Source organism: Erythrolamprus reginae, chromosome 3, assembly GCF_031021105.1.
Source record: "Erythrolamprus reginae isolate rEryReg1 chromosome 3, rEryReg1.hap1, whole genome shotgun sequence".
Classification (NCBI taxonomy): Eukaryota; Metazoa; Chordata; class Lepidosauria; order Squamata; family Dipsadidae; genus Erythrolamprus; species Erythrolamprus reginae.
Genome location: NC_091952.1, coordinates 41,516,030 through 41,543,883, shown reverse-complemented (window position 1 = coordinate 41,543,883; position 27,854 = coordinate 41,516,030). Strand labels below are relative to the sequence as shown.

Sequence of the window (27,854 nt, the reverse complement as noted above, 5' to 3'; positions counted from 1 at the left end):
ATATGCCAAGACCGTCATACATATATAATGTATATATATATACACGCACGCACGCACGCACGCGCGCACACACACACACGTATGTAATTGTAACTAACATTTTTGCTGATAATGAAAAGGAAGGGAAACTTCTATACACACACACACAGATAGATGATATCAGTAGACTATATAACTGCACTGATGTGCCTATCGTCCCCTGTCCAATTGTCTTTCCTTATCTCATATATCATATATATTCTCTCCTTATCTATCTATCTATCTATCTATCTATCTATCTATCTATATATATATATATATATATATATATATCATATATATTCTCTCCTTATCTCTTATATCATATATATTCTCTCTCTCCCATCTACTTCTCTTCTTTTTACTTTCTATCATTATATATATTACTTAATGTCTATTCTCTTCCATATGTATTGTATATTGGACAAAAAAAATATTGTTATAGCAATTCTATAGCTGTAAATGATAACACATAACTCAAATATTTTTCAGGTATTAGTCAGAAATTATGGCTGTCTGTTGACTCAATGAAAAGTTAAAAATGTTGTGCCTTCCAGGAACATTATGATGGGTTGAGTACTGAATTTGTTAATTCCAAACCTCTGAAAATCTCTGAAGATGTGGAATTGAAGGCTGAAGATTTTATTGTTGATGTAAGTAAGGTGCTATTTTGTTTTACCAGTAAAGGAGAATATTTGTAGGTCAGGGTTGAAATGAGTGGTTCTTAGTATTCTCTGAGCTTGCTTGTTTTGTTGCAGATGCTCCATTACCCAAACTAGGTAGCATCCTCAATGCTAGCACTGATCATTAGCAGTGATGATGTTATTTAGTTTGAGTAATGAAACATCTGCAAGAAAACAACCAACCTCAGGTTTTATTTTGTTTTTTTATAGAATATCTTACTTTACTTTCTTAGGGTGTATGTATATAAATTGTTAAGTATGCTTTATTTTTATTTTGTATCAATAAAGGTTATTAATATGGATTATGGAATGAAAAAAAAGAACCCTATCAATAGTGTTCATTTTTACTGCAAACAAGACATCACTCAGGCAGTTAAAATTACAAGAGAACAAGTAAGTAAAAATGGGAGTGGTTGGTTTTGCCAGTTTATTTTGTTGTTCTTAACCCTGCTGTTCTGTTCGAAAAAACTCCCTAATCTTATGTTCCCGGGTCTATTTGACCCGGACTGCAAATTGATCATTTTAGGTACTTATATTTGGTCTTTTTGAAAGCTTTTTTCACCTGGAAACAAGTTTGAACATTTCTGCACACAATGAAATGAAAATTGAACTGAAGAAATTAATCCTTATTGGTTTATTTTGCACATAAATGTGCCTCCCCCCCCATTTTTGTGAAAGTTTTTTCAATTTATGGATAGTTTTGCTTGCAAAATCCATTCTATTTTACTAAAGTTGGTGTGGGATTGGTAGCTTGAACAGTTCTGCACAAAATGATATGAAAATTGAAATGAGAAAAGTAAATCTTATTGGTTTATTTTGCTGATATAATGCATGTACCCCCCGTTTCTGTGAAATAGTCTTCACTTTATGGATAGTTTTGCTAGCAGAATGCATTCTATTTTGCTAAAGTTGGTGTGGGATTTGTAGCTTGAACATTTCTGAACATAATGATATGAAAATTGAACTGGAAAAATTGATGCATATTGGTTTATTTTGCACATAAGGTTATTTCAATTTATATAAAAATTATGCTGTTAATTTCAAACTTACATACTTTTTTTTAGTAAAATGGATTTCTTTCATAAAATTAGTTATCTGGCTACAATGTGGTTGATTTTCAAAAGGATATTCCAAATATTTCTAGACAAATATGTATAACAAGTGACAATAATGGCACACAGCAAGGCCGGGGGGGGAGGGGTGGCCCTTTTGTGGGAAAAATAAACCAATAAGAACCATTTTTTTTTCAGTTCATTTATATTTTTCTTATGTTCAGGATTGTTCAATTTAGTATATCAAACCTTTTGGGGGGAAATTCCTTAGGGATTTGTAGTCTTAAAAAATATAAATTGACACAAAATTCAGAAAGGATGGGGGGAGGGGCTTTTTGATCAAAATAGAAATATAAGTCTCAATTTTTCCAGTTCAATTTTCATATCATTATGTTCATAAATGTTCAAACTAGTTTTCCAGTTGAAAAAGTTTTCAAAAAGACCAAATTCAACTACCTAAAAAAAAATCATTTTGGTCCGGGTCTATATGACCCGAACAGACTAAACGTGACTTTTTTTTTGCCCAGAAAAAAAAAATTTCCCCCACCCCCACAAATATTTTTTTGATGATCAGCATTGTTAAATTGAGTAAATGAATGCCTAAGATTTTAAAGAATATTTCGGATTTGGAGCATAAAAAAATAAAAAGTGAAAATGGTTGCAAGCATCCGGGGGGGGGGTATTTCTGATGTTAAAAAACCAGTAAGAATCATTTTTTTCAGTTCCTTTATATTTTTCTTATATTCAGAAATGTTCAAGCTACCAATCCCACACCAACTTCAGTAAAATAGAATGCATTTTGCAAGCAAAACTATCCATAAATTGAAAAAACTTTCACAAAAACGGGGGGGAGGCACATTTATGTGCAAAATAAACCAATAAGGATTAATGTTTTCATTTCAATTTTCATATCATTGTGTGCAGAAATGTTCAGACTACTTTCCAAGTGAAAAAAGTTTTCAAATTGACCAAACATAAGCACTTGAAATGAAGAGTTTTCGGTCCGGGTCATATGTGACCCAAACAGAAGATTTGTAACTTTTTTTGCCCAGCAAAAACTAAGCCCCCCACCCCCCAAAAAAAATTCTCATAGAGAGAACCCCTGAAATGATGAACAGTCATGAAATTTCAAGTTTCAGATATGCAGGGAAAATGTTTTACAGGGGACTCAAACTTGGTTTCGGGTCACATAGGACCCGAACAGAACAGCAGGGTTTTTAAAATAGCTATTTATTTATTTTATTTATTTATTATTTAGATTTGTATGCCGCCCCTCTCCGCAGACTCGGGGCGGCTATACTATATTGCAGGTAGTCCTTGATTTATGAGCATAACTGAGTCCAGGATTATCTTCAGAAATAATGAGGTTATCATGTGATCATATCTGAGTTTACAATGTTTTTTGTAGCGGCTGTAACAAAAATCTTGTGGTTGTAATGCAAATCCTGCAATAATTAAGTGAATCCTTTGTCTTCAATGTTGATTTTTTAATTGTTTTTTGCCAGCAATCAGAAGCAAATGCTGGTTGTTGGGGGAGGAAATGGAAATCATGGTTATGTGATTGTAGGATTGTGCCAATAACCTTGAACGTGGATCAATTGCAGTGAAGGGCTACAAAATCTTTTACTACTACACTGTGGGCGTGGCTTATGGAGGACACCCTGCATTTTCTTTCAACATCTTTCAGTGCAAATTGGGTGCTCTGGGGTGGAGCTCCATTTTCACTACCCCACTGCATTCCCCCCCTCCCCAATCTGGGAAGAAGCCCATCGCTGACCAATTGCAAAATATGATATGTGAGTGGGAGAAGAGCTGCCACTGCAGCTTCAAATCCAGATCAAAAGTACCTTTTGGGGTTTTCTTTGTAACTTTGGACAGTTGCTAAGCAACTAATCCGAAGTCAAAGATTACCTGTAATGATATTCGGTTTTAATCCTCTACACCAGCTCTACTGGATGCTTCTTTTATAATGGCTTTCAATGGTCTGCTTTACTGCTTGGGAAAGATCAGGAAAATAATTGAAGAAATTATTTCTGTCTTCAAGGTTTCAAAGTTTCTCCCAGAAAAATTTGAAGAGCAGCTCATCAGAGTTTATTGTAAAAAAAAGGATACAAAAATAATTGAGACTGCTAAAATATATTTTGTTCAGTGGTGTATGGATAAGGATTTCGCTAAACCACGGGTAAGATGTTAACACGTGAATGAGGGTATACACATAATGTACCATCCTCCTGAAAATATTGGAAAGTGTAATTCTTTACTGTTACACCTTTTAATGGGCTACTGCAATAAGCATTAAGACACAAATCCTGCTCTCATATGCAATATTAATTATATTAATGAACTTACTAGAAATTAAAATATTGTTTACATAAAATTGGTATTTTCACTAACAATAATAAAAAGAATAATTGTGAATTTTTAAAAAATCATGATTTATCCCATGCACAGGGATATGTCAGATCTGATAATGTTTTATCACTTAAATATACACACATTTATTTCAATTGTCAGAAGATGACAAAATATCTTAACAGTTGATCTGAAATGAAAAACTTAATTTCTTTTTTAAAATTATTTAATAGGATGGTGATGTGGTTGCTCCAGAACTTACTCCAATGAAAAAAGATTGGAATAACGATGATGAAAATAAGGATTCAACCAGGAACAATATTTCTTTAAATTGTAAAGTAAAACTTTTTAAGTGAGTTAGTATATTCCTACAATTCTGTCTGTGTGCATGTATTCTAGTCAAACTTTCTTCAAAAGTTACTCTGTAAAATTACAGAGTAAGTCTGCATAGTGCCTTTGAAAAACTGCAGTGGAAAATACCTGTAGACTTTTTCACAAAATTGTATATTACTGCGATTTTGAGAAAGCTAAATAATTTGCCAACACGATTTTAGTGTTAATTTAAGATAAACATCATTCTTCTATATAGCAAACTTACAAAAACACCTCAGGGTTTAAAAATGAAGAAACTAACATAGATTTCAGTTTTGCAACACAATTAATTTTTTCTAAAATTATCTGAATACTTCACTGAATCCAGCATTGGCTTTATAAGTGTAAATTCTCTAAATTTGCACAAGGAGGGGGTTACCAATTTCATTAGGCTGAACTGTTTGAAATGGCTGCCAATTTCAGAAATGCTTCCTCAAGGGATGAGGAGAGAAGTTATAGTAAGTTGGCCTCATTGATTTTTATTTCATGTGCAGATCAAACCTTAGACTTCCAAAACGAGGCTGCCTTTTTGATCAGAAACGAATCATTTTGGTGCATTCTATTGATAGTGTCAAGTGTGCTTCCATTCCCATTTGTCCATTCCCATTTGATAGACATGAGTACTTTTACTAGACAAGAAGTGATAGCAAACAAAAGGCAAGCAAGTTTTGAGGCAAAAGGCAAGCAAGATGCATACACAAACAAACCCCAAACCCTCCCAAGTGACCACACCCCCCCGGACCATCCATCCAATCCCCATATCCCAAGATGTCAGATGGTTGCGACAGCCATTTGGTCTTCCACATCTGGGCCTCCAAAGCCCGTTGACCTTGAGCAGGCTATAAACAAATCCAGGATGCCAGCTGTACCAAGCAGACAGTGATGAGAAAATTCCTCCCTGGGAGTTTTTGAAACTTCAAACAGGACACTCTCCAGTACACTTCGCCCCCTCCCAATTAACTGACCTCCCCTGCCTCCGTTACTATGACAGCCGAGGCAAGCAGGTGAAGAGAAAAGTGGAGGCTGACATTTGGACCTCCTGCAAAAGGGACACTAGTCCTATGTAAGAAAAACAAAAAGACAGAGCAACATGCAAAATCAGTATAAGAAATAAATCAGGATAGAACTTCATGGTTTATCGGGGTATTTAGAACGGAACAATGCAATTGCTCTAGGGGATCTAATATCTCATTTGTTTACCCATTCAGAAAGCAGGAAGGGGAAATGTTTCCAGGCCACTAGGTATGCAGTTTACCCCTATGCTTTCTAGAATCCAAAATTTCCTTAGTTTCAAAATGTTGTTCCTCTTCAATGAGCAAAGGGACCGTGGAGCTGCCGGGATGGGCTGAAGGGCAGAGGTATGTTCAGGTTTTAAAAGGCTGACATGAAAAACTGGGTGAATTCTTCTCAGGGACTTCGGGAGGTCCAATTGCACTGCCTCCGGGTTCACAACTTTCATAATGGAAAAAGAACCTACATATTTGGGACCCAGTTTCTTGGATTTCTGTGTAGCCTGTAAGTATTTAGTACAGAGGAAAACTTTATTTTCAATCTGGTATTCCTTGGGTTTAACCCTTTTCTTGCCAGCCTGTTTCTTATTGGCCTGGTGAGCGTCATCTAGGGCTTTGCGAGTCAGAGGCCAGATCAACTGGAGCTGTTCAATCCACCCCTTCAATGAAGGGATCTGGGGTTTCTCCTGTGGCAATTCAGAGATGTGTGTAAAATCTTGGCTATAGACAACCCTGAAAGGGGTAAACCCCATACTACTATGGATCAAATTGTTATAGGCCACCTCAGCAATGGCTGCAAGTCAGTCCAATTATCTTGTTGGTGGTTTACATAACACCTGAGGTATTGTTCTAAGACTGAATTGGCCCTCTCATAAGCCCCATTTCTCTGGGGGTGGTGGATGGAGCTTAATCTCTGTGCAGAGCCTAATAAGGTCAGGAACTCTTTCCAAAAAGCAGAAGTGAATTGTACCTCCCTGTCAGAGATAATTCATTCAGAGACTCCATGTAGCCTGTACACATGCTAAATAAACAGTTTAGCTGAGGGAATCTTGGAGCAAGGTACAAAATGGAACTGCTTGGAGAAAAGGTCAGTGATTACCCAAATAACTGTCTTAGACCCAGTTTCAGGTAATTCGGCAATGAAATCCATGGATATTTCTTTCCATGGGGCCCCAGATCTAGCAACATTCTGTAATAATCCCTGTGGCTTCCCCAATGGTATTTTCACAGCTGTGCAGACAGGGCAACTAGCAACATAGGCCTCAATGTCTTTTTTCAATGACGGACACCAAAATTGTCTCTTTACTAAATGTAATGTTTTTACAAATCCAAAGTGCCCTGCAACCTTGGAGTCATGGGCCTTTTCTAGCACCACTTCCCTAATAAGGGCTGTGACATAAAAGTCTACATCCTACCCAGGCTGGGCTGTCATGGACAATGCACTCATTTGAGTGAGCCAGGAACCATTCATCCATTTTTATTGCTTCCATGAGTTGAGAATTTAGGTCCGCAGAAAGATGAAACCTTCCATATTTTTTGGTGTATAAGACATACCGGAGTATAAGACACACCTAGATTTTGGAGGAGGAAAACAAGAAAAAAAAGTATTCTGAGCCAAATGGTCTAGTAACATATTATTTAATAAAATACCAATATAGCAGAATACTTTTTACAACTTGTAAAATCAACAATGGTATTAAGAACCATCATCACTGTCATTAACAAATGAGGAAAGACTTTAAGATTCAAGCACTCTAATTTTCTGGAAATCCCAAGAACTCCTCATTGTCACTCGTATCAGGGTTTAGACAGCTCAGTTGTTCACAATCACTTTCTTCGTTATCTTCATAAAGGATATCATCTTCATTTCCATCTAAGTCATTGCTAATGCTACATTATTTGAAGGACCATGTAACAATTTTGTCCTTCACTGAGTTCCATGATGTTTTCACCCATTCACAATTAGACCATTCCCCATTAGACCAGAGGGTGTCAGATCATGATTACCAGTGGTCATCCATTTTTTCCACTCTTCTCGCATTTACACTTTGAATGGCTTGTTGATGGAAACGTCAAGAGGTTGTAACTGGTTGGAAAGACCCCCCGGGAATTACAGCTAGATGAGTCTTCACTTCTTTGAATCTTTTCTTTGTGGTTTCACTAATATGTGCTCTAAACTGTTTGAGCACTAATAAAGCTGGTTTTTTTCAGAAGCCCTCCACTACAATTGGACCACAATTTTTCAATCCATACTTTCATGCCATGTTCGTCCATCCATCCTTTCTCATGGACATGAACAATAACACCTCTTGGAGTCACTTCTTTTGGGAAGGTTTTTCCTTTTAAATATTAACATTGGTGGCAATTTGGTGCCGTCTACACAGCAGGATAACACAAGTGTGTAATGTCTTTTCTCATGTTCTGTTACGTTTTTGGCACCTTTCACATCAACAGTTTTATTTAATGGCACATCAAAAGTTAGAGGGACTTCATCCATATTCCCAATCTGACAAGTTTCAAAATTATATTTCTTCCTGGAGTCTATCACAAAAGTATGAAAAGACAGAATCTTAGATTCGTACTCCTTTGGAATTTTTTTCTGCAATCCTAGTTTTGGTGCGCATAGCAAGGCCATATCGCCTCATAAATCTGAAGAACCACCATGGTGATCCAGTGAAATCCTGAATGCCTTTCTGTGTAGCAATGCGTTTGGCTTCATATGTAACCATTTTTCTGGTGCCTGCAAAGCCACTGTTCTAGTGACCTGTGATCCAATCTCTCATTTCCTCCTCTAACTGTGGCCACTTTGCTGGATGCCCACAAAAGTTGTGTTTGCTTTTCTCTTTCACCTTTTGCATCTGATCTACTTGTTTCCTCCACTCTCCTCAACTCCATTTGATAGAGATGAGTACTTTTACTAGACAAGAAGGGATAGCAACAAAAGCAAAGAAAGTTCTGAGGCAAAAGGCATGTAAGGTGCATACAAAAAGAAACCCCAAACCCTCCCAAGTGGTCCCCCCGGACCATCCCTCCAATCCCCATGTCCCAAGATTGTCAGGTGAGTGTGCTGGCCATTTGGTCTTCCACATCTGGGCTGCCGAAGCTGTTGACCTTGAGCAGGCTGTAAACAAGTCCATGACGCCTGGCTGTACCAGGCAGACAGTGATGAGAAAATTCCTCCCTGGCAGTTTTTGAAACTTCAAACTCTCCAGTATACTTCTCCCCCTCCCAATTAACTGACCTCCCCCCCCCCCCAAACGAGGCAAGCTGGTGAAGAAGAAAACTGGAGGCTGACGTAGTAATTGACAGATTAACAAATGGGCTGGACTCAGACCCTTCCCCAATTTCATACTGCATGTTGTTATCCATCAGCAACCCCCACCTGACCACATTGGCCTTAATTATAGGCACTCCCACTCTCAATATCTTCCAAGTAACGTAGGGAGATCAAATCCTTCAGACGTGTCCTCTTTTGAGATTATTTCTTGTTCCATGAATTATGTCCTCCATCTTCTAATAAAGTTTTGCTCCTGCCATAAAACCTTTTCCTAAATCTAAGCGTACGAATTTGGGGCTTTCAGAGGATGTCGGAGATCATTTGGTTCTCTCAGCATCTGCTGCTACGTCTCTCCTAATCACAGGTGGAGCAATACCAGCAAGAGGATACATTTTCTCAATTGGTGTGAGTTTAGGGCATCCTGTCACTATGTGTACTGCTTCATTGACAGTAATGTCAGCTAGCTTTGCATAGAGCAGCATATCCTGCTACAGAAATATTCAGGGCCAAAACTGAAGTCTGTGGTCTAGATGGCTGGGGGCACCTTTCCATGTATACTTTGTCTATCTCATGAAAATGTTATTCCTCGCACTAATTTTATTATTAACTGGATCATTAATATTCACAAATGTATTCTTTCCACTTGTGCAAACCATCATCAACTGTGAAATGAACCAGTGAATAAAGCCATAGTTTCATATATATTATGAGACAATATATAAACTTAAGCGGGGGGGGGATCTTTTTTGAAATTCATGTACTGTATTTTCTATATGAAGGGATTATTCTGTAATTTCTTTAGATCATGACAGCTGGTGAATGTATATTGATTTAGAGCTAAATATTCATTAGCGCAATAACTATTGCAATATTTTAAAGTTATGAATATTTTGATCATTTTAATAAATATATATATATAAAACAATATAGGTCTCATGCTTTCAATGAAACAAAAAAATTATTTTGAACCATAAAGAGACAAAAAGGAATTGTAAGAGAAAAGTTTTTCCAGTTTCTCTGAAGCCACTTTGAATGCATTTTTTGTCTTGTAGTAACCAGGTGGTATTATGAATTATTTGTTTAGAACAGTATGTTGTTTCTTTACCAAGTTTTACAGTGTGTACTTTAAATAACATGGTGTTTCTGTTAATTGCGAGGACTAATATTTAATTCTAAAGTATAATTTTTGTTTTAGGCCCATTCAACAAATCCAAGTAAGTTTCAGAAGAATTCTACATTTTTTATTTAAAGATATGATGGATTGGCTACAGATTTGCCCTTCCACAAATCATTGTTTCTGTGGTATGGGAGAAAGATATTTATTCCCACTGGAGAAAACAAAAGTGATTTTCATGCATTCCTTCTGCAGCTCCTGCGTTATCTTTCACACCACTGATGTGAAGGCCCTTGTAAGGGATTGGTGGACATCCTCCCCCTTGTTACATTGAGAATAGAATTTAGTTAATAAAATACTCAGCCCAACATAACTTTAGATTTTATAGCCTGAATTTGAATATCCACATTCTGCTGCTTTATGCCTTAATATGTTTGAAACTTACCTTTCTTCAATTTTCTTCAAAATATTCAAGCTTAAATAAAACTAGAGCTTTGCAATTAAAATTGGACAAAATAAATAAATAAATAATAAATAAATAATATAATTGCCGAAAATTATACTTACCCCTTGGTGGATTTAGAATATGGATATATTGGGGTTTGAGGGGTTTTGCATATTTAATTATTTTTATGTTAAGTTTTTGAGACTCTTTTTTTTTCAAGAATCGACTGCAGACTGAATCATTACAGCCAATCATCACATTAGTTGTTTGAATTCAAACTGCTACAAGCTCAGGGTTTATATGACAAAATTGTGAAATTCCTACAGACCTGTTTACCATATGGATTTGTACAGTATTTAGTCCAGTTGAAAGAATTTTCAAGCATTGCTTCTATTTGTAAAGCAAGCTATTTGTTTAGCTCCACGTCTGAATGGTTAGTGAATTGTTGATGGTAATCCTGGACATTATCTTACTGCTTTTGTGATAGGAAAGCTATCCATCCTTTTAACACGGGTGGAATTACCAGATATCCAGCCAAAGGAGAGAATGTTACATGAAGGCTTTTGCCTTCTAACCTGCTTCTGGCACAAAACCACAAACATGTTAGACAAACAGTTGGCACTATTTGCTAGGCATTATATGCATTCATCTCAGTGTATATTCTCCATTGTGTGCCTGTTTACTTACTTGTTAATTCCTTCCCCTCCAATGAATGTAAATGCAAATGTTAAAGATTTGTCCTCCTTTATTCAGCTATCTGGTAACCTATGATGTATGTAGAAAAAGTGCAGGTTTTTTTCTTCTTCTCTTCCTGGCTTCCTACTTGGCCGAAAAGACTAGAGTACATATGCCTAAAAACGCATTTTCTTTTCTTCCAGTTATACCGATAATGTACAAAAAATTTTCCAGTAACCCAAGTATGCCTCTAACTCTGCATATTTATTTTATTTTTTTGCCTTTTAATAAAAACATTGGTATGTTTCAGTTAGATTTTATTTATTTTTTCAACTTACCTGAATCAAAGACATTCTGAATTATGTTTGTCTATCAGAGTACAATATTAGTGATTTCACCCAATTTCATTCAGAAAAGACCATTAGTTTGCCATTAGAATGACTTGAGTATCTATATTGTGTACCGGGTCCTTCCTATAATCCATGTTATTTTTTGTCAAGCTAAATATATTCCTAGCTTTTTGATAGTTCAAATTAGAAGGTGAGGAAAAAGGATACTATTGCTCCACTGCACAATTTAATCTACTTTAAAGTAATTTTTATGAATTGCACTAGATAATTTGGTAACAATAGAGCTGAGAGAAACATAGAAGTCTGACGGCAGAAAAAGACCTCATGATCCATCTAGTCTGCCCTTATACTATTTTCTGTATTTTATCTTACAATGGATATGTGTTTATCCCAGGCATGTTTAAATTCAGTTACTGTGGATTTATCTACCACGTCTGCTGGAAGTTTGTTCCAAGGATCTACTACTCTTTCAGTAAAATAATATTTTCTCATGTTGCTTTTGATCTTTCCCCCAACTAACTTCAGATTGTGTCCCCTTGTTCTTGTGTTCACTTTCCTATTAAAAACACTTCCCTCCTGGACCTTATTTAACCCTTTAACATATTTAAATGTTTAGATCATGTCCCCTCTTTTCCTTCTGTGCTCCAGACTATACAGATTGAGTTCATTAAGTCTTTCCTGATACGTTTTATGTTTAAGACCTTCCACCATTCTTGTAGCCCGTCTTTGGACCCGTTCAATTTTGTCAATATCTTTTTGTAGGTGAGTTCTCCAGAACTGAACACAGTATTCCAAATGTGGTCTCACCAGCACTCTATATAGCGGGATCATAATCTCCCTCTTCCTGCTTGTTATAACTCTAGCTATGCAGCCAAGAATCCTACTTGCTTTCCCTACTGCTTGACTGCACTGTTCGCCCATTTTGAGACTGTCAGAAATCACTACCCCTAAATCCTTTTCTTCTGAAGTTTTTGCTAACACAGAACTGCCAATACAGTGATCCCCCGATCATTGCGAGGGTTCCGTTCCAGGACCCCTAGCAATGATCGGGTTTTAGCGAAGTAGCGCTGCGGAAGTAAAAACACCATCTGCGCATGCGCAGATGGTGTTTTTACTTCCGCCGCAGCAGCGAGGAGCCGAAGATTGGGGTTTCCCCGCCGCCCACGCAAACTCCTCGCTGCTGCCGCGCCCGCCGCTTGTCCACCGCCTGCCCGCGCGCCCGCCCTTCGCCCGGCCACCCGCCCTTCGCTCGCTGCTCACCCGGCCACCCGGGTTCGTTTGGCTTCGGGACATGCCAGCGGCGACGTTTTAAAACAGCCGCGCGGCTTCCCAACTGAGTCCCGAAGTCAAAGGCGAACTTCCGCGTTTGGCTTCGGGACTCAGTTGGGAAGCCGCGCGGCTGTTTTAAAACGTCGCCGCCGGCATGTCCCGAAGCCAAACGAACCCGGGTGGCCGGGCGAGCAGCGAGCGAAGGGCGGGTGGCCGGGCGAAGGGCGGGCGAGCAGCGAGCGAAGGGCGGGTGGCCGGGCGAAGGGCGGGCGAACGGCAGGCGAGCCGGGCGAACGGCGGGCGAGCGGGTGCTGGGGGGGGGCTTCTCGCCCTCCCGCCAGCAAGAGGAGACCCAGGGAAGCCGCCCAGCAGCTGATCTGCCCGGCGCCATCTACGCATGCATGCCCATAGAAAAAAAGGGCGCGCATGCGCAGATGGTGTTTGTACTTCCGGGTTTAAACATCGCCATACAGCCGTTTCGCAATGATCGGGGTCGCAATACCCGGGGGATCACTGTACAATACTCAGATTGAGGATTCCTTTTCCCCAAGTGCATTATTTTACATTTGGAAACATTAAACTGCAGTTTCCATTACTTTGACCATTTCTCTAGTAAAGCGAAATCATTTGCCATATTACAGACCCTCCAGGAATATCAACCCTATTGCACACTTTAGAGTCATCAGCGAATAGGCAAACCTTCCCTGCCAAACCTTCCCCTATGTCACTCACAAACATATTAAAAAGAATAGGACCCAGAACAGACCCTTGTGGCACACCGCTTGTAACCTGTCTCTGCTCAGAATACTCGCCATTAACAATAACTCTCTGATGTCTATGAATGAATGAAGACAAATCAAGAGAAATACTGAATGGATTGGGAGCAAATATTTTTTCCTGAAATTATCTCTTCTTTTCCTTCTTTGGGCCACTGCAACTCTCAAAGGGTGCTCAGCCAGGTCAAAGAACAGTGCTAGTTAAAAGAAGAGTTTCACAAAAGTTAGAAAATTCATCCAATTGCAAATCATGACTAGAGTGAATTTCTTTCAAAATCTTTTCTTAAAATTTATTGTAAAAAGCTTGGCCAGTATTCTATGCTGGACAGCCACAGTGATCAACTTCTCATAAATATTATAGACTATTGACATGCTTATAAAATGCCAGAAATGCAATAGTGAAAATTGTCCATATTACCTTACAGACAGAATGTTGCAAATGCAGTGCTAATAAAGTGAGCTTTCTATGATAGAAAATTTGGTGTAAAACCTGAGTGATGCTTGCTTTGTATTAAAGAAGAACCATCATTACAAAGCACCAAGCACCAAAGATACCACAGTTCAACTCTGAGCTATAAATATACTCTTAAAGTATGGAGCCACTGTAGGCACTTAACATATTTAGATAAATATGCCTGTAGAATGTGTTTGGACATGTGAGCAAAACAAAACAATAGAAATGTGTTGTGATATAAATACTTGACTATTCCTAAGTATCACAGTTAAGTCAAGAATTCCTATGAAAATCTTTCCAGATATTTCACATTTTAAAGCATAAAGCTGAAGTATAGAATCTGGGTTGGAAGGGATCTTGGAGGTCTTCAGCCAACCCGCTATTCATGACCAGAATCTTCTGGCTTTCCAGAGAAATGGCACTCTATCCTTTTTCTTGAAATGCTTCCGTGATGGGACACCCACAACTCCAAGAAGCAGCTTGTTCCAATATTAAATAACTCATTGTCAGGAAATTCCTCCTTATTTACTTAATATTTTACAAGCAAGTAAAAATGTCTTAGGTGACGCCTAAGAGCAATATATTTGTTTCTATTATGAAAGTAGTTTGATCCATACAATAAATGGTCAAACAAAGCAAAAAACAAAATATGTTATTTCCCCAGCAAGCAATAATGGCAAATATATTGATTGATTGCCAGTTCCTAATAAAATTGTTACCCAGACATGACTTCCTATCTGGGCTACATATGTCTACCACTAACCTGGATATATGCAAAGGGCAAACAACTTTTAGGTGCAGCTAACTTGCAAAGAGGCTGGTAATCAGTGGTGGGCCCCAGCCTCAACAGTGGGGAACACCGTTCCGGTGGCGGCCATGTAGCACGTAGGCTAGCATCGGTGGTGATGCCGGGTGTGCATGCATGTGCACGCGCCACCGGCACTTCCCCAGACCTACACCTGCCCTGCTCCGCCACGAGCGTTGCCTTCCCCTGCCATTCGCACCGGCTCCCCCCACTGCCTGTGCTGTTGCCATTTGCCCCAAGAGTGAGACGTGAGCACGGCAAGTGGGCGGTGGGGGGGGCAAACAGCGGGCAGTGGCAAGTGGGCACTTGTTTGTTCATTTCTGGGTTTTTTCACTTCTGCGCATGCGCAAAAGCGGAAAAAACCAGAAATTGTGCTCACACGTGCTCACACACACAAGGGGAAAGTGGGGGCGCACTCTTGGCCCGTTCCGGTAGGGCTGGGAATGGTACCCCCCCCTTTGCTGGTAATTGAGAGATATAAATATTAGGAAATTGGTAAGATTCTCCAGCATGGCTTTCTTTTTTCCCAATCTACAAAGACATTGGAAATCCACAAGAGGTTTGTCCTCATTTTCTGGGGGATTTGACAAACCGATGCAGGACTGCTGGCCAAAGCCTCTTAAGTGCTTGGGAAGTGCATGAAGATATGTCTTGATTTTTCTTCCAGTTAAGACAGTGTCCAAACTTCCAAGTCTCGGATGAGGAATTCCTCTTTGGGTGATAATGCCTCATTATTGAAGGTTTCACAGGGGTGGCTTCCTCCGTGGTTCAGATCTCCATCTAGCCAGAGCCCAAATTTGCCACTGCATATAAAGCAAGAGAAAGCACATGGAATAACTTCCATAGCACAAAAACAATTCAATGGTATAATGATATTGACTCATTTGATGGAGTCCATTTAGAATATAAGCTTTGCATTTGTTTTTTAAGTTGGGGTGCTGGATGGTCCTTCGAGATACTGGATGACCCTATGGGATGATAGAATCTATACTAAATATATAGCCTTTTGTTTCTTACTCCAAGATTTCACTTTGCTCTGTCAGAATTGTGACATACCTATCATTAACACTGCTATTAAGAAAATAAAATGCAGAATTCTTTTATTTAAGGTTCCCAGAATTCTTGGGAACTTTGGACATTTTGGAGATAGTCTCAATTGCATCTCTTGGCACTTCTCCAACATTTGTTGGTGCAAGAAAATGAAAAAGACCTGTGTGGAAGAGAAAATGCCCTAGCAAGGAACTTTGGCAAGTAATAATATTCACAACTTGGCACTTATTCCAATGTCCAATAAAATAACATGCATGAAAACTCAACAGTGATACATTATTGGAATAACAAGTCTGCAAACAGAGGAAATAGGGGATAGAATGACATATTCAACATGATAATAGAACAAAGAACTAAGGAGAGGATGATAATGATCAGTAAAAACAAAATATACACAATCCACATTTTAGGCAATTTTATTGTTCAATTTAAAAAAAAATACTTATCTAGTAGCAGCAACGACAAGGCCATTTATGAATCTCAAACATCAAAAATAGGATGATAAAAGAACATATACTGTTGCTAATAATAGAAACATAAAAGACTGACGGCAGAAAAAGACCTCATGATCCATCTAGTCTGCCCTTATATTATTTTTTGCATTTTATCTTAGGATGGATATATGTTTATCCCAGGCATGTTTAAATTCAGTTACTGTGGATTTACCAACCACGTCTGCTGGAAGTTTGTTCCAAGGATCTACTACTCTTTCAGTAAAATAATAGTTTCTCATGTTGTTTTAATAATAGTAGATTTGGTGAAGAAAAACAATGGGGGAAACATTTTTCCAATTCATGATCTTCCTTAGCCATGCAAAGGAGATAATGAAATTTTCCACAAAGATTGCATTGCAGTAGGCATGCTGAACTGACAAATTAATTTCCTTATAACTGAGCTATCTTTCAAAGCTACATACCTTCCTCCACCAATGGCTAAAGAGTCTGCATCTCCTTTCATGAAGAAGGTATTTTTGCCTGTCCATTTAAATACCTGGCAAAGGAATCAGAATCATAGCATTAATAGAATAGAATAGAATTCTTTATTGGCCAAATGTGATTGGACACACAAGGACTTTGTATTTTGTGCATATGCTCTTAGTGTACATAAAAGAAAATATACTTTTGTCAATCATGAGATACAATAATTATTGTCATAGGAGTCAAATAAGTAATGAGGAAACAATAGTAATTAAAATCTTAAGGATACAAACAACAGGTTACAGTCATACAGTTATAAGTGGGAGGAGATGAATAAGCAAAGTAAGCAAAGTAATGTAATAATAAAGTAATAACCAGAAGCCAACATGGGTTTGTCAATAACAGATCATGCCAGAATAATCTTACTGCACTCTTTGACAAAATGACAAAAATAGTGGACCAGCTATTGGCTCCTGGAGCTGTAAATACAAAAGCAACTCACTCAACATAGAGATTAACATGTTATTTCAATAACCTTGAGTTGTGGAGTGAAAGAGAACAGAAATGTTTCTCCATTGCCATAAAAACAACTGCTCACATGAATAGCCGTAGAAGAAAAAGCTCCAAATATCTGAAAAAGATACAGAGGACAAAATAAGTTTCAGCTTTCAGGAGTTTAATCATGTCTATCTTTCCGCACATTACTCATCATCATGTCATGATCTGCTTAGCCTATTATATCGAATGAACCAACATTGACTGTACTTATTAAACGTGCTAAAATGCAGATGAATTCAGTCTATAATTACTAAATTATATTTCTAAGCCATTTTTCCCTTTTAGATCCAGTATTCTTTCTATTATTACAATGTTGTTTACAAAACAGCCTAGGATTCAAATAGTGGTTATCAAACAATAAGATATCAACAGTTTGTTTGGCCTTAACATGAATAGATTTTTTAAAATAAACATGAACTCTTACATTTCTAAAGTGGAACTCAGCTTTCTAACCATCTGTTAAAATAGTATCTCAGAGGGCAGTTTATGTCTTGGGTGGTGAAGCCAGGTAGTTTTTTTGTATCCAGATGACCTGCATTACCTCCAATCTATACATTATTTATTTATTTATTTATTAATTATTTAGATTTATATGCCGCCCCTCTCCGCAGACTCGGGGCGGCTCACCACAAAATAAAACAATTCATGACAAATCTAAATTATAGTTTAAAATATTTTTAGAAGCCCCATTTACTAAGCAAACTTACATACAAACATACCATGCATAAATTGTATAGGCCCGGGGGAGATGTCTCAGTTCCCCCATGCCTGACGACAAAGGTGGGTTTTAAGGAGCTTACGAAAGGCAAGGAGAGTAGGAGCAGTTCCAATCTCTGGGGGGAGTTGGTTCCAGAGAGTTGGGGCCACCACAGAGAAGGCTCTTCCCCTGGGGCCCGCCAACCGACATTGTTTAGTTGACGGGACCCAGAGAAGGCCCACTCTGTGGGACCTAATCGGTCGCTGGGATTCGTGCGGCAGAAGGCGGTCTCGGAGATATTCTGGTCCAATGCCATGAAGGGCTTTAAAGGTCATAACCAATGAGCTTGTTTATTTGTTTTCCGCTTTATTATTTTTTACAAATAACTGTGAGGTGAGTTGGATTGAGAGAGAATGACTGGTCCAAGGTCAGCCAGCTGGCTTTCATGCCAAGGCTGGACTTGAATTCACGGTCTCCTGATTTCTAGTCCGGTGCCTTAACCACTAGACCAGGAAGGTTAAACTCAAGGCCCGTGGGCCAGAACCAGCTCAGGGGGTGCTTATATCTGGCTCGCGAGGCTGCCCAGAAACAGCAAGGGACCAGCCCACATTGCCTCTGCCAGTGAAAATGAAGCCTAGGAAGTCCGAACTCCTTTTTAGTCTTTTAGGTCACACTCTGCCAGCTCTCCCACTCATGCTCTGTTTTTCCTGGCAGAGTGCTGCAGGAAGCCATCGCAGCTGAAAAATGGAACCTGGGAGGGGTGGCCTCCCAGGTGATGTCGAGCTAGGCATGCCCAACTGCAATGCTCTCTACATGGGGCTACCTTTGAAGAGTGTTTGGAAACTTCAACTCGCCGAAATTGCAGCCACGCGAGCAGTCTTGGGCCTTCCAAGAAATGCCCATATCTCACCATCACTCCGCAGACTGCATTGGCTACCAATCTGTTTCCAGACACAATTCAAAGTGCTGGTTATAACCTATAAAGCCCTACCTGGCGTAGGACCAGACTATCTCCGAGACCGCCTTCTGCCGCACAAATCCCAGCGATCGGTGAGGTCCACAGAGTTGGTCTCCTTAGGGCCCTGTCAACCAAACAATGTCGGCTGGCGGGACCTAGGGGAAGAGCCTTCTCTGTGGGGGGCCCGACCCTCTGGAATCAGCTCCCTCCAGACATTCGCACTCCCTCCTGACCAATGAATGCTTTAGTTTGATTGTTGAATGAATGATATTGATGATTTCTTGATTAGAATTTTAAAGATGTTTTTTTTAATGTATTAATTGGATTGCTATTATTGTTTCTTGTTTTTCTGTACATGCTGTGAGCCGCCCTGAGTCCTCGGAGAGGGGCAGCATACAAATCCAATTAAATAAATAAATAGATAAACAAACAAACAAATAAATAAAACTGGCCCCCGAGATCAAGCACAACCTTGAGTTTGACACCTCTGCAGTAGACCAACTGGGTATGCAGTGATTATATTTTATTTATTTATTTATTTATTTATTTATTTATTTATTTATTGGATTTGTATGCCGCCCTTCCCGTAGACTCGGGGCGGCTAATAACAATGATAAAAACAGCATGTAACAATCCAATACTAAAACAACTAAAAACCCTTATTATAAAACCAAACATACACACAAACATATCATGCATAACTTGTAATAGCCTAGGGGGAAGGAATATCTCAACTCCCCCATGCCTGGCGGTATAAGTGAGTCTTGAGTAGTTTACGAAAGACAGGGAGGGTGGGGGCAGTTCTAATCTACAGGGGGAGTTGGTTCCAGAGGGCCAGGGCCGCCACAGAGAAGGCTCTTCCCCTGGGGCCCGCCAAACGACATTGTTTAGTCGACGGGACCTGGAGAAGGCCAACTCTGTGGGACCTTATTGGTCGCTGGGATTCGTGCGGTAGCAGGAAGTAATCTGGTCCAACCGGAGGTAATCTGGTCCAACCGGAGGTAATCTGGTCCAAAGTATCATAGTAAAATGAATATTTCCGTTTCTGTTGAATCTTCCCATTTCTCATTTCGGGAGGATCTAGTGAACATTGTTGACTGCCTCTTAATGTTGTGAATGGAAAAGAATAATTGCCTGATTTATCTAAAGTTGAATTAGACCTAGTTCATTAGCGTTCTTCTTTTCCATATCGTCACTCTTACATATATAAAGTTATGATTTAGACCTATCTGGGTTACCTGCCCATCAGTATCCCTGATAACCAATAACACGGGAGAGGCCAAGTTGTTCATGCTTCTATACATGGTCTTCAGACTAAATCCATCCCTTGCTGTACAGTAGACAAGGTTCCAAGGATAGGCAGTCACTCGCAGAGGGAGATGTGGAGTTAGCTGAGAGGGACCATATAAACAAGATCAATTTTTCTCATCTCACCCTGTAACAAGCTGTCTTTTCCTCTGGTTATCTTTCCCTTCCCAGTTTGTTCAGCTTTGGAAACATTGGGCTAGAATCAGCATGATTTGTGCAGGCTGCAAATTATGAAACACATAACTGAAAACAAGATTCTCTCTTCCAGTTTCTGCCTAAGCAAAGTAGAGCCGGGGTGGCGCAGCAGGTAGAGTGCTGTACTGTAGGCCACTGAAGCTGACTGTAGATCTGTAGGTCAGCAGTTCAAATCTCATCACTGGCTCAAGGTTGACTCAGCCTTCCATCCTTCTGAGGTGGGTAAAATGAGGACCCGGATTGTGGGGGCAATATGCTGGCTCTGTTAAAAAGTGCTGTTGCTAACATGTTGCAAGCCACCCTGAGTCTAAGAAGAAGGGCAGCATAAAAATCTAATAAATAAATAAAGTAAATATTCAATCTTTGCCAGAAGCTACTTCAGTCTTACCAGAAACTTGGTATCAGAGAATAAAATGGTTGGATTTAAGCTAAATGATTGTTTAACCAAAGTTTACTGAATACATCTCAATTTACACCAGGGTTGAAACTCAAACTTTTTCTCTACTGTTCTTATGGGCTTGGCTTGGTGGGCATGGCAGGGGAAGGATACTGCAAAATCTCCATTCCCACCCCACTCCAGGAGAAGGACATTGCAAAATCCCCATTCACTCCCCTTTCGGAGGCCAGCCAGAGGTGGTGTTTGCCATTTCTCTGAACTACTCAAAATTTCCACTACAGTTCTCCAGAACCTGTCAGAACCTGCTGGATTTTACCAAATATTTATACCCTAAGCTATCAGCACCTAAGTCAGAAATAATGACAATGTACAAAGTAACAATGGCTGGAGTCACACTACTGTATGAGCTGTTTGAACCCAGCTAAAGTGTCAATAAAACTTGCATGGGCTAAAATTCATTGTCTGGAGGAAATAAGCATTTTCTATGCTATTTCCATGGACAACAGCAAAGAGGGTAAGTTGTAATATCCAGCTATCCCCACGAAAAGTGTAAAATTCCAAGATTTACAGAGAAAATGTATTTACCTGTTGGATGTCTTCTGTGTGTAAGATGCTACTTTGAGCATTCAGTATAGGCTCATTCAATTCTTCTGCAACTTGGGATGGATCATCTTCATTTGTCCTGACTGAGTCTAGCCCATCATCTTCCTCTTCAGGTTCTAGAGACAAAGTTTCATCGCCCAGGTTGGGCTGGCAAAAAACACATCGTTAAATAAGGTGAGAATTCTCTTTTCCTACGTGGCCTGTCGAACATGTCCAATTAAATAATTGAATAAATCAGCCTATCATTACAAAAATAATTCCAGTAAGACAATGGCATGTACAGTACTTTATTTTATTATTAATTTATTGGATTTATATTTATATTTATACTTGACGTTAGTGAAATGAATAATTTGTCCATAACAAGCCATTTTTAAAAATGTTGGAATCTCAATTCAACAAGCTGTCCTTTTCCCCCCATTAAGCCTTTGAGTAGTCTCATAAGAGGCAAGGAGGAATTGATTATGATTCATGTAACATTACATTAGTGCATCTTTCCTATGGACCTATTTCTGTAGCTGGAATGTTTTCAAAACAAACCTAAAATTTGCATTGCATTGGGAATTCTTCAGGATTGAAAAGATTTCCAGTAATAGCTGCTGCGTATTTATTTTCTCCTCATCTATCAATATTGCAATGAGATTTCTGCAAAGGATAACTAAGACTTTTTTCCAATCTTAGAAGCATATTATTTATCTGAAAGGCATTACAAATATTATTAAGTTTCTTGTGTATATCTTGGCTGAAAAGTTGAGCTATTCAAACCCACAGCTATTGGGTTCCAGTCATTGTTTTGTAAGACATAATCCAGTCAAACACTTACAATGACATTTTACACAGCCTGGACCGCCTCATCAGATTTATTCCCACCCCCTCATGTGTTTAACTTCCATTGGCAGGATGGAAGTTTGAACTTGGATACTTGAGGTTGAAAGACAATGAATTGTAACACTTCTTCTATGGATTCTTAGTATCTAATTCTATTAGCTCTCCTTTTGAAATTCTTATCTCCTTTTTCTGCTGTTCCATAGGTCAATTTGTCTCTATGCTACACTAGATTGATATTTATGTATGTCAAAGGTATCATCAGTCATGAATTAGCTTTGGACATTATTTGTTCTTTGTGGAATAAAAATTCCAGTTACTCTTTTCCCATGTATGTTGAGTACAGTAACAATCTGTATTTCATGACTGTATCATTTAAGAATTCTATGATATATAACAAAACTGAGTTAATACTTGATATAAAATATAGTTTATTTATATCTTATGGTAAATAAAGGAAACAGCTCTATTTTGTGATTCCATATACTTCCCCCCCTCCCCAGTTTTCTGGTTCTCTCTAACAACACTCCATCACAGATACACACACACACAACACATGCACGCACACACACACACCAGCTTTGAATAAGTGACAAGCATGTGCATTCCTCACTGAGCTGTTTTGATCATTCCTCCAGCTGCTTATTATTTCTCTTTTTTCATGTCATTGTTACTATCGATGACATAATCTCAATATCAGTAGAGGACATGGTTCTCTGTAATTAAAACAGTGGGAAGAGGAGGAATCAAAATTCAGAACTTCACACAAAGAAAAACTGATATTGATCCTATTTATTTTGCATTTTTCTCCAAATTTGGAGAAGAGAAGCTACTAAGATACTAAAGCTGCATCCATTTCCAGCCTCAACACAATGTGATTTCCTCAGAAATTGCCATAATTCTCCAATCAGAATTGTAGAGTATATTTTGAAGTCAAAATCCAAGACCCCTGGAGGGAAAACCTTTACATATAGCTGACCTTCCTGCAGCTTCTTACACCCAAAATCACAGTTGACTTCATAACACAGAATTCATTTGTCCAACAGTTAATTCTTCACACTGATATATTGACTACTAAGCCCTAGGTTCTAGCCTTAGTTGATTCTACAAAGTTTTTTTAGCCAAAAAATTCTAAAACAAAATCACTGCTTCACCTTGAAGAAGCTTCCTCTCTTTTTTTCCATTAGGGAATTACCATATTTTTTGGAGTATAAGACGCAACAGAGTATAAGACTCTGGGAGAATGGCTAGTGCTACACTCTGCTCTTCCCTTTTCCATCTGTGCCCTAAAGCATGCACAAAAATACGTACCAGAAGAATGTAACGGTAGCGTGGAGTTTTCATTCTTTCTGTGATCATCCAAACCAGAGTCCTGGACAGAAGTGTTTTCTACCGGCAGGGCGTGTATGGAGAGCAGTTGTCTGCCGATAACCTGTGGAGAACATTTACCTTTAAACACCGTGTACTTTATCCCTTCTCTTAAGAAGTTCACCTTTCTGTTTCACAGATGCTGTCATCTAAGATAACACAAAGCCAATCTCTTTAAACTCTTTTCAGTTCTTTTATTTCCAATCTGTAGCTTTACAAATGTGTGGAAGTGGATTGGCCAGAATTACCAATATACTGTAGGTGGGATAAACTACAAAAGTTCAAAATTGTTCCCAAGCTGATTTTCCAAAGGAGAAATGAGCAGAGAATCTTGCAGAAATGTATTCAGAAGTGTAGAAAGCCAGTAGTTTGGATTAGTAGATCTAGTGGAATATCACAAATCAGGAGAAAAATATATCTGATTAAAAGTTTCTAAAATGAGGGTGAAGGTTCATTTTCTGAGCTTGTGGGTTGGTTTCCAAAATTTCATTACCAGGCAGAGTTTAGGGGATGTTAGTATCAATGTATAAGTGCTTCAGGTGTGGGTGTGTCAAGTGATAGATCAGGTGTGAGTCATCAGTGAGAATCTTGTAATGGGTCATATGATAGGGAGATTACATCAGGGTCAGGAGCATTGGATAAACTGCTGGCAGGGAAGTTATGTGGGTTGGTTGAGGGTTGGTGCTGCCTCTAGTTGACTGTGTGGTTGATTTGGATTCTGACGGATTCGTAGGCTGGTTATAAGTCAATGTGTCTGTGGATGGAATTGGTTGTGGAGTGTTTCTAAAATGTCTAACATGATCAAAAGTTCCTCTTCCAACTTTTTGAAAAGTAAAATGGTTATCTCCCTACCTAAAATGTTTAACCAATTAAAAATTTTTACAATTTAAGAATAATTCTTATTCTTCCCACTGGATTTCTTCCTAACCTTTTTCAGCCCCCTCCCCAATCCCATCAATACTAACGGCTTTTGCTGAGGCTAGGGGTAGTCCTGTTACAGAACTCCTGGCAGTAATATATGTAGAATAAGAACTTGGTGCCACAGATCTTTTTAATTCATTGTTGTTCTGTCTGTGTCCCCCCAGACACCAACACAAACCAAAAAGAGTATCCAGACACACTGGTAAAAAGCAAAGGCAGTTTATATACTAGAAAGCAAACACAGGTAACAAAAACTGTTCTTACAGACAGGAACACGATGAAGCTTCACAGAGGTTTCACGAAGGCCAGGCAATAAAACAGGATTCTTGCTGGCAAAAACAACACTGGAGATAATAAAACCCACGCCTCCCCCAAGTCTTTCAGCCTTCTAGGCCACAAGCCAAGATCAGAGACGCCAAGAATCAAAGCAAGGTCACAGGACTCCCAGTTGATAACTCTCCACAAGACTGTAAGGGCGGGCCTGCCTTTTCAACCCTGCTGAGGAGAACCACACCCAAACCCAGCTGTTGCCAATTCAGGGATGGAAATACCTTTCTAATTGGCCCCTTCTTTGAGCTGCACGTCTCTGCCTCATGTCTATTATAGCCTGTGCGTCTTCATCCAATGAATCCATGCTACTAGCTGGGGAGAGCCCCCCCCCCGGGGGTCTCAGGCTGCTCTCCCTCCTCCTCTTCCTGATGTTCCTCTCCCCCGTCTGCCTGGTCCTCCCCCTCCTGGTCACTGTCCTCCTCCTCTGGGCATGGATCCGGCAGAGCTCCAGCCGGTCCCTGAGGAGCCTCAGGCTGAATCACAACAATTGTTAGAAGATTGGTCAAAATGCGATCAGAAATCTACATCTGTTCTTTTTGAATCTAAGATTAATGAAAATTGAGATAATGGTGTGGATGATCCACAATATTTCTTAGGTCTTGTCCAATTGGCAGATAATAATTGTGACTGAGCATCAAGCAAACTTACTTATGATAGGTTAAAAGGGACATTTTTCTTTTGCTCCCTTTGCAATCTATCAGAAATGATGGGGAGAATGAACTCTGTGCCTAGAAGTCATTGTGAATTCAGGCTGGGGAAGCAGCAAAGAAGCTGAGACCTGACTTTGCATTCTGTAAAATCCATTGTCAAAAAGCATTTTCCATAGAAATGAGACTGGTGAACGAAATGCAACTCTTCAGGCTGTGAATTCCTGTCTTATGCCTATATCTTGCAGATGTTCTTCTTTACCTCTTAAAAGTGGGGCATAATATTAGCTGGAGTGCAATTAATGCCAAGCCAGGATCTTTTAAAGAGCAAATTATAGTAGCCACAAAACTACGCTATGATTTAGCCTTCTAATTGCTGCTATTCAAAGCCTAGTAGAATTAGTAAGCTGTATCTTTTAGAATAAGCGTGTTGGAACTAGGCCTCTGGATGGTTAATTATTTTGTACATTTGTATCTCATTACATATCTAGGCATCCAATATTAGCATTCTCTAACAACCCTGGGAAATCTGCTGAGCCAGTGGCACATAGCCTCAAGAGTTATGTGGAGTGTAATGACCTTCCATCTCTGAATCAATTCCAGCACTAATTAGATCCATTGGTTTCATGCTACATTAATTGCCACAACATAGGCAGGTTCATGACAGTTTGTCCAGAGTCCTATTAACACAGGTAACATGGTCGCCATTTTGTTCTTGAGAAGTCATTCATTTTACATATTAAGAATTCAGGAGAATAACTGATTAACGTGAATGGGGTCTTTTATTTTGTGGGCTACCCATCATATTCCTATTTATTTATGTCCTTAAGACATAACATCTGAGATGTTCTTCATCATTGCGGCATTGTAAAATATGTAGCAGCAACAGAAGTGGCATAAAAGATGAGCAATTTAAGGCAGTGAAGGGCTGCAAAAATTTTTACTACCACATTGTGGCCGTGGTTTATTTTGTAGGTGTGGCTTGCTGGCTATGTGACCAGGTGGGTGTGGCTGGATGATCATGCGACTGGGGGTGGCTTAAAGGTCATGTGACTGGCTTAAAGGTAGCCAACTTGATGTCACTCACGTCATGGGTTTGGGTTAGGGTTAGGAGGTTCGCCTCAAAGAGATACAATTTCCCTATCTATTTACTATTACTGAACATCCAAACTATACTGTTTAATTCTATGTATATATGCCCTATGTGTACATACATCTTACACACAGGCACACAAAAATATACATTATCTACTATATAAACTGTTTGTCTATGTTCACATACACACACACACACACGCACAGCTCTTCTAAAATTATACACATTCAATCTCATTTACTGCGATAGGAAATACCCAGAGCACAGAATAGAAAAAAAGGGGTGGGGAATCAAAATTTTTCTACCGGTTCTGTATACCTGACCAAAATTTTTCTACTGGTTCTGCATACCTGACTGTACCTGTAGAGCCCATCACTGATTTAAGGACAAGCTTACCTAAATTTAGCAAGAGAGGAACCATGGTTATCAGAGTGATTGTCTCCGTTCCAAGCTTTTTGGATTAACATTTCAGCCATAGTGGGTCCTTTTGCAAGAAACAAAAGTCCATATGTGCACAGAACAAAGCATGAAGCCATGGTACCTCTCATGCTAGACTGACAATCTTTTACAGTCTAATGCCTTCATATGATAACTATTACCTGGGAATTCCCAACCAGGAAATGGAAGAGGGATGTCAAAAACAATGTAACATGTGACAACTTCTTAGTAGCAAATTAAATCTCTTATTAGCTCTTTTACTTGACAGTCTGTACCTTCATTGGCTGAAAACTTGTATTTATCCATTGTAATCCAAAGCTATTTTCTTGACTTCTGTGATGTTTTAACAGATTTTAATTTTAAAAGAATATAAAATAGATTTTTAAACTTTATGTTCTAAGTAACTTGACATATTATCTCTGACATTGCCAAATACAAGGTGCATAATCTCTGAAGAACCATCAGTCTCCTGGCTTGCAAAAGTTCACCTTAAACTTGTAACATCTGTGATTCTGTTTCCATTTGCACAAAAGATTGATGTAGTAAAGGAGCCACCATAGAGCCATGTTTTCTATATAATTTGAAAAATGGTAGCACAATTAATAGCTTTCTAATTGTTTGTGTTGTTATATCTTATTTAGAGGGCTTCTTTTCATCTTATTGATTTGTAGTTAAGCTCCTAATATTGGAATCCCCCACACTGATAACAAACTATTCCTTAAACAATGCTTCTGAAAATATGAATGTATTTTGTTCTTCCCATACCATAAAAAAGCATGCCAATCTATTTGCAAATTGTGACCTTCCAGAGTTAATAATTTTACATTTATCAGCAGAATCCATTCTGTTAATGTTACTGCTTGATTGTATATTTCCCAATTAGGTACACCAAAA

The 27,854-nt window shown here is 38.9% G+C and overlaps 2 protein-coding genes across 5 annotated transcripts in view; one reads left to right on the top strand and one right to left on the bottom strand.

The window, feature by feature from the left end:
• The window catches only part of SAMHD1 (SAM and HD domain containing deoxynucleoside triphosphate triphosphohydrolase 1), a 44,413-nt gene extending 39,934 nt beyond the window's left edge, over window positions 1-4,479 (top strand). For all 4 annotated transcript variants that reach the window (XM_070744897.1, XM_070744899.1, XM_070744898.1 and 1 more), the window contains exons 14-17: window positions 576-671; window positions 990-1,094; window positions 3,798-3,935; window positions 4,339-4,479. In XM_070744897.1, coding sequence (XP_070600998.1) covers window positions 576-671; window positions 990-1,094; window positions 3,798-3,935; window positions 4,339-4,461 — 462 coding nt within the window. In that variant the 3' untranslated portion in view covers window positions 4,462-4,479. The remainder of the gene's footprint in view (window positions 1-575; window positions 672-989; window positions 1,095-3,797; window positions 3,936-4,338) is intronic.
• Window positions 4,480-15,234: 10,755 nt separating this feature from the next.
• On the bottom strand, window positions 15,235-23,580 carry TLDC2 (TBC/LysM-associated domain containing 2). Its single transcript, XM_070748834.1, has 6 exons — window positions 23,472-23,580; window positions 21,318-21,482; window positions 20,071-20,223; window positions 17,155-17,250; window positions 16,619-16,692; window positions 15,235-15,455 (listed from the first exon to the last, which is right to left on the bottom strand). The coding sequence occupies exons 1-6, from the start codon at window positions 23,517-23,519 to the stop codon at window positions 15,320-15,322; spliced, it is 672 nt and encodes a 223-aa protein (XP_070604935.1). The 5' UTR covers window positions 23,520-23,580; the 3' UTR covers window positions 15,235-15,319.
• Between the last annotated feature and the right edge of the window lie 4,274 nt (window positions 23,581-27,854).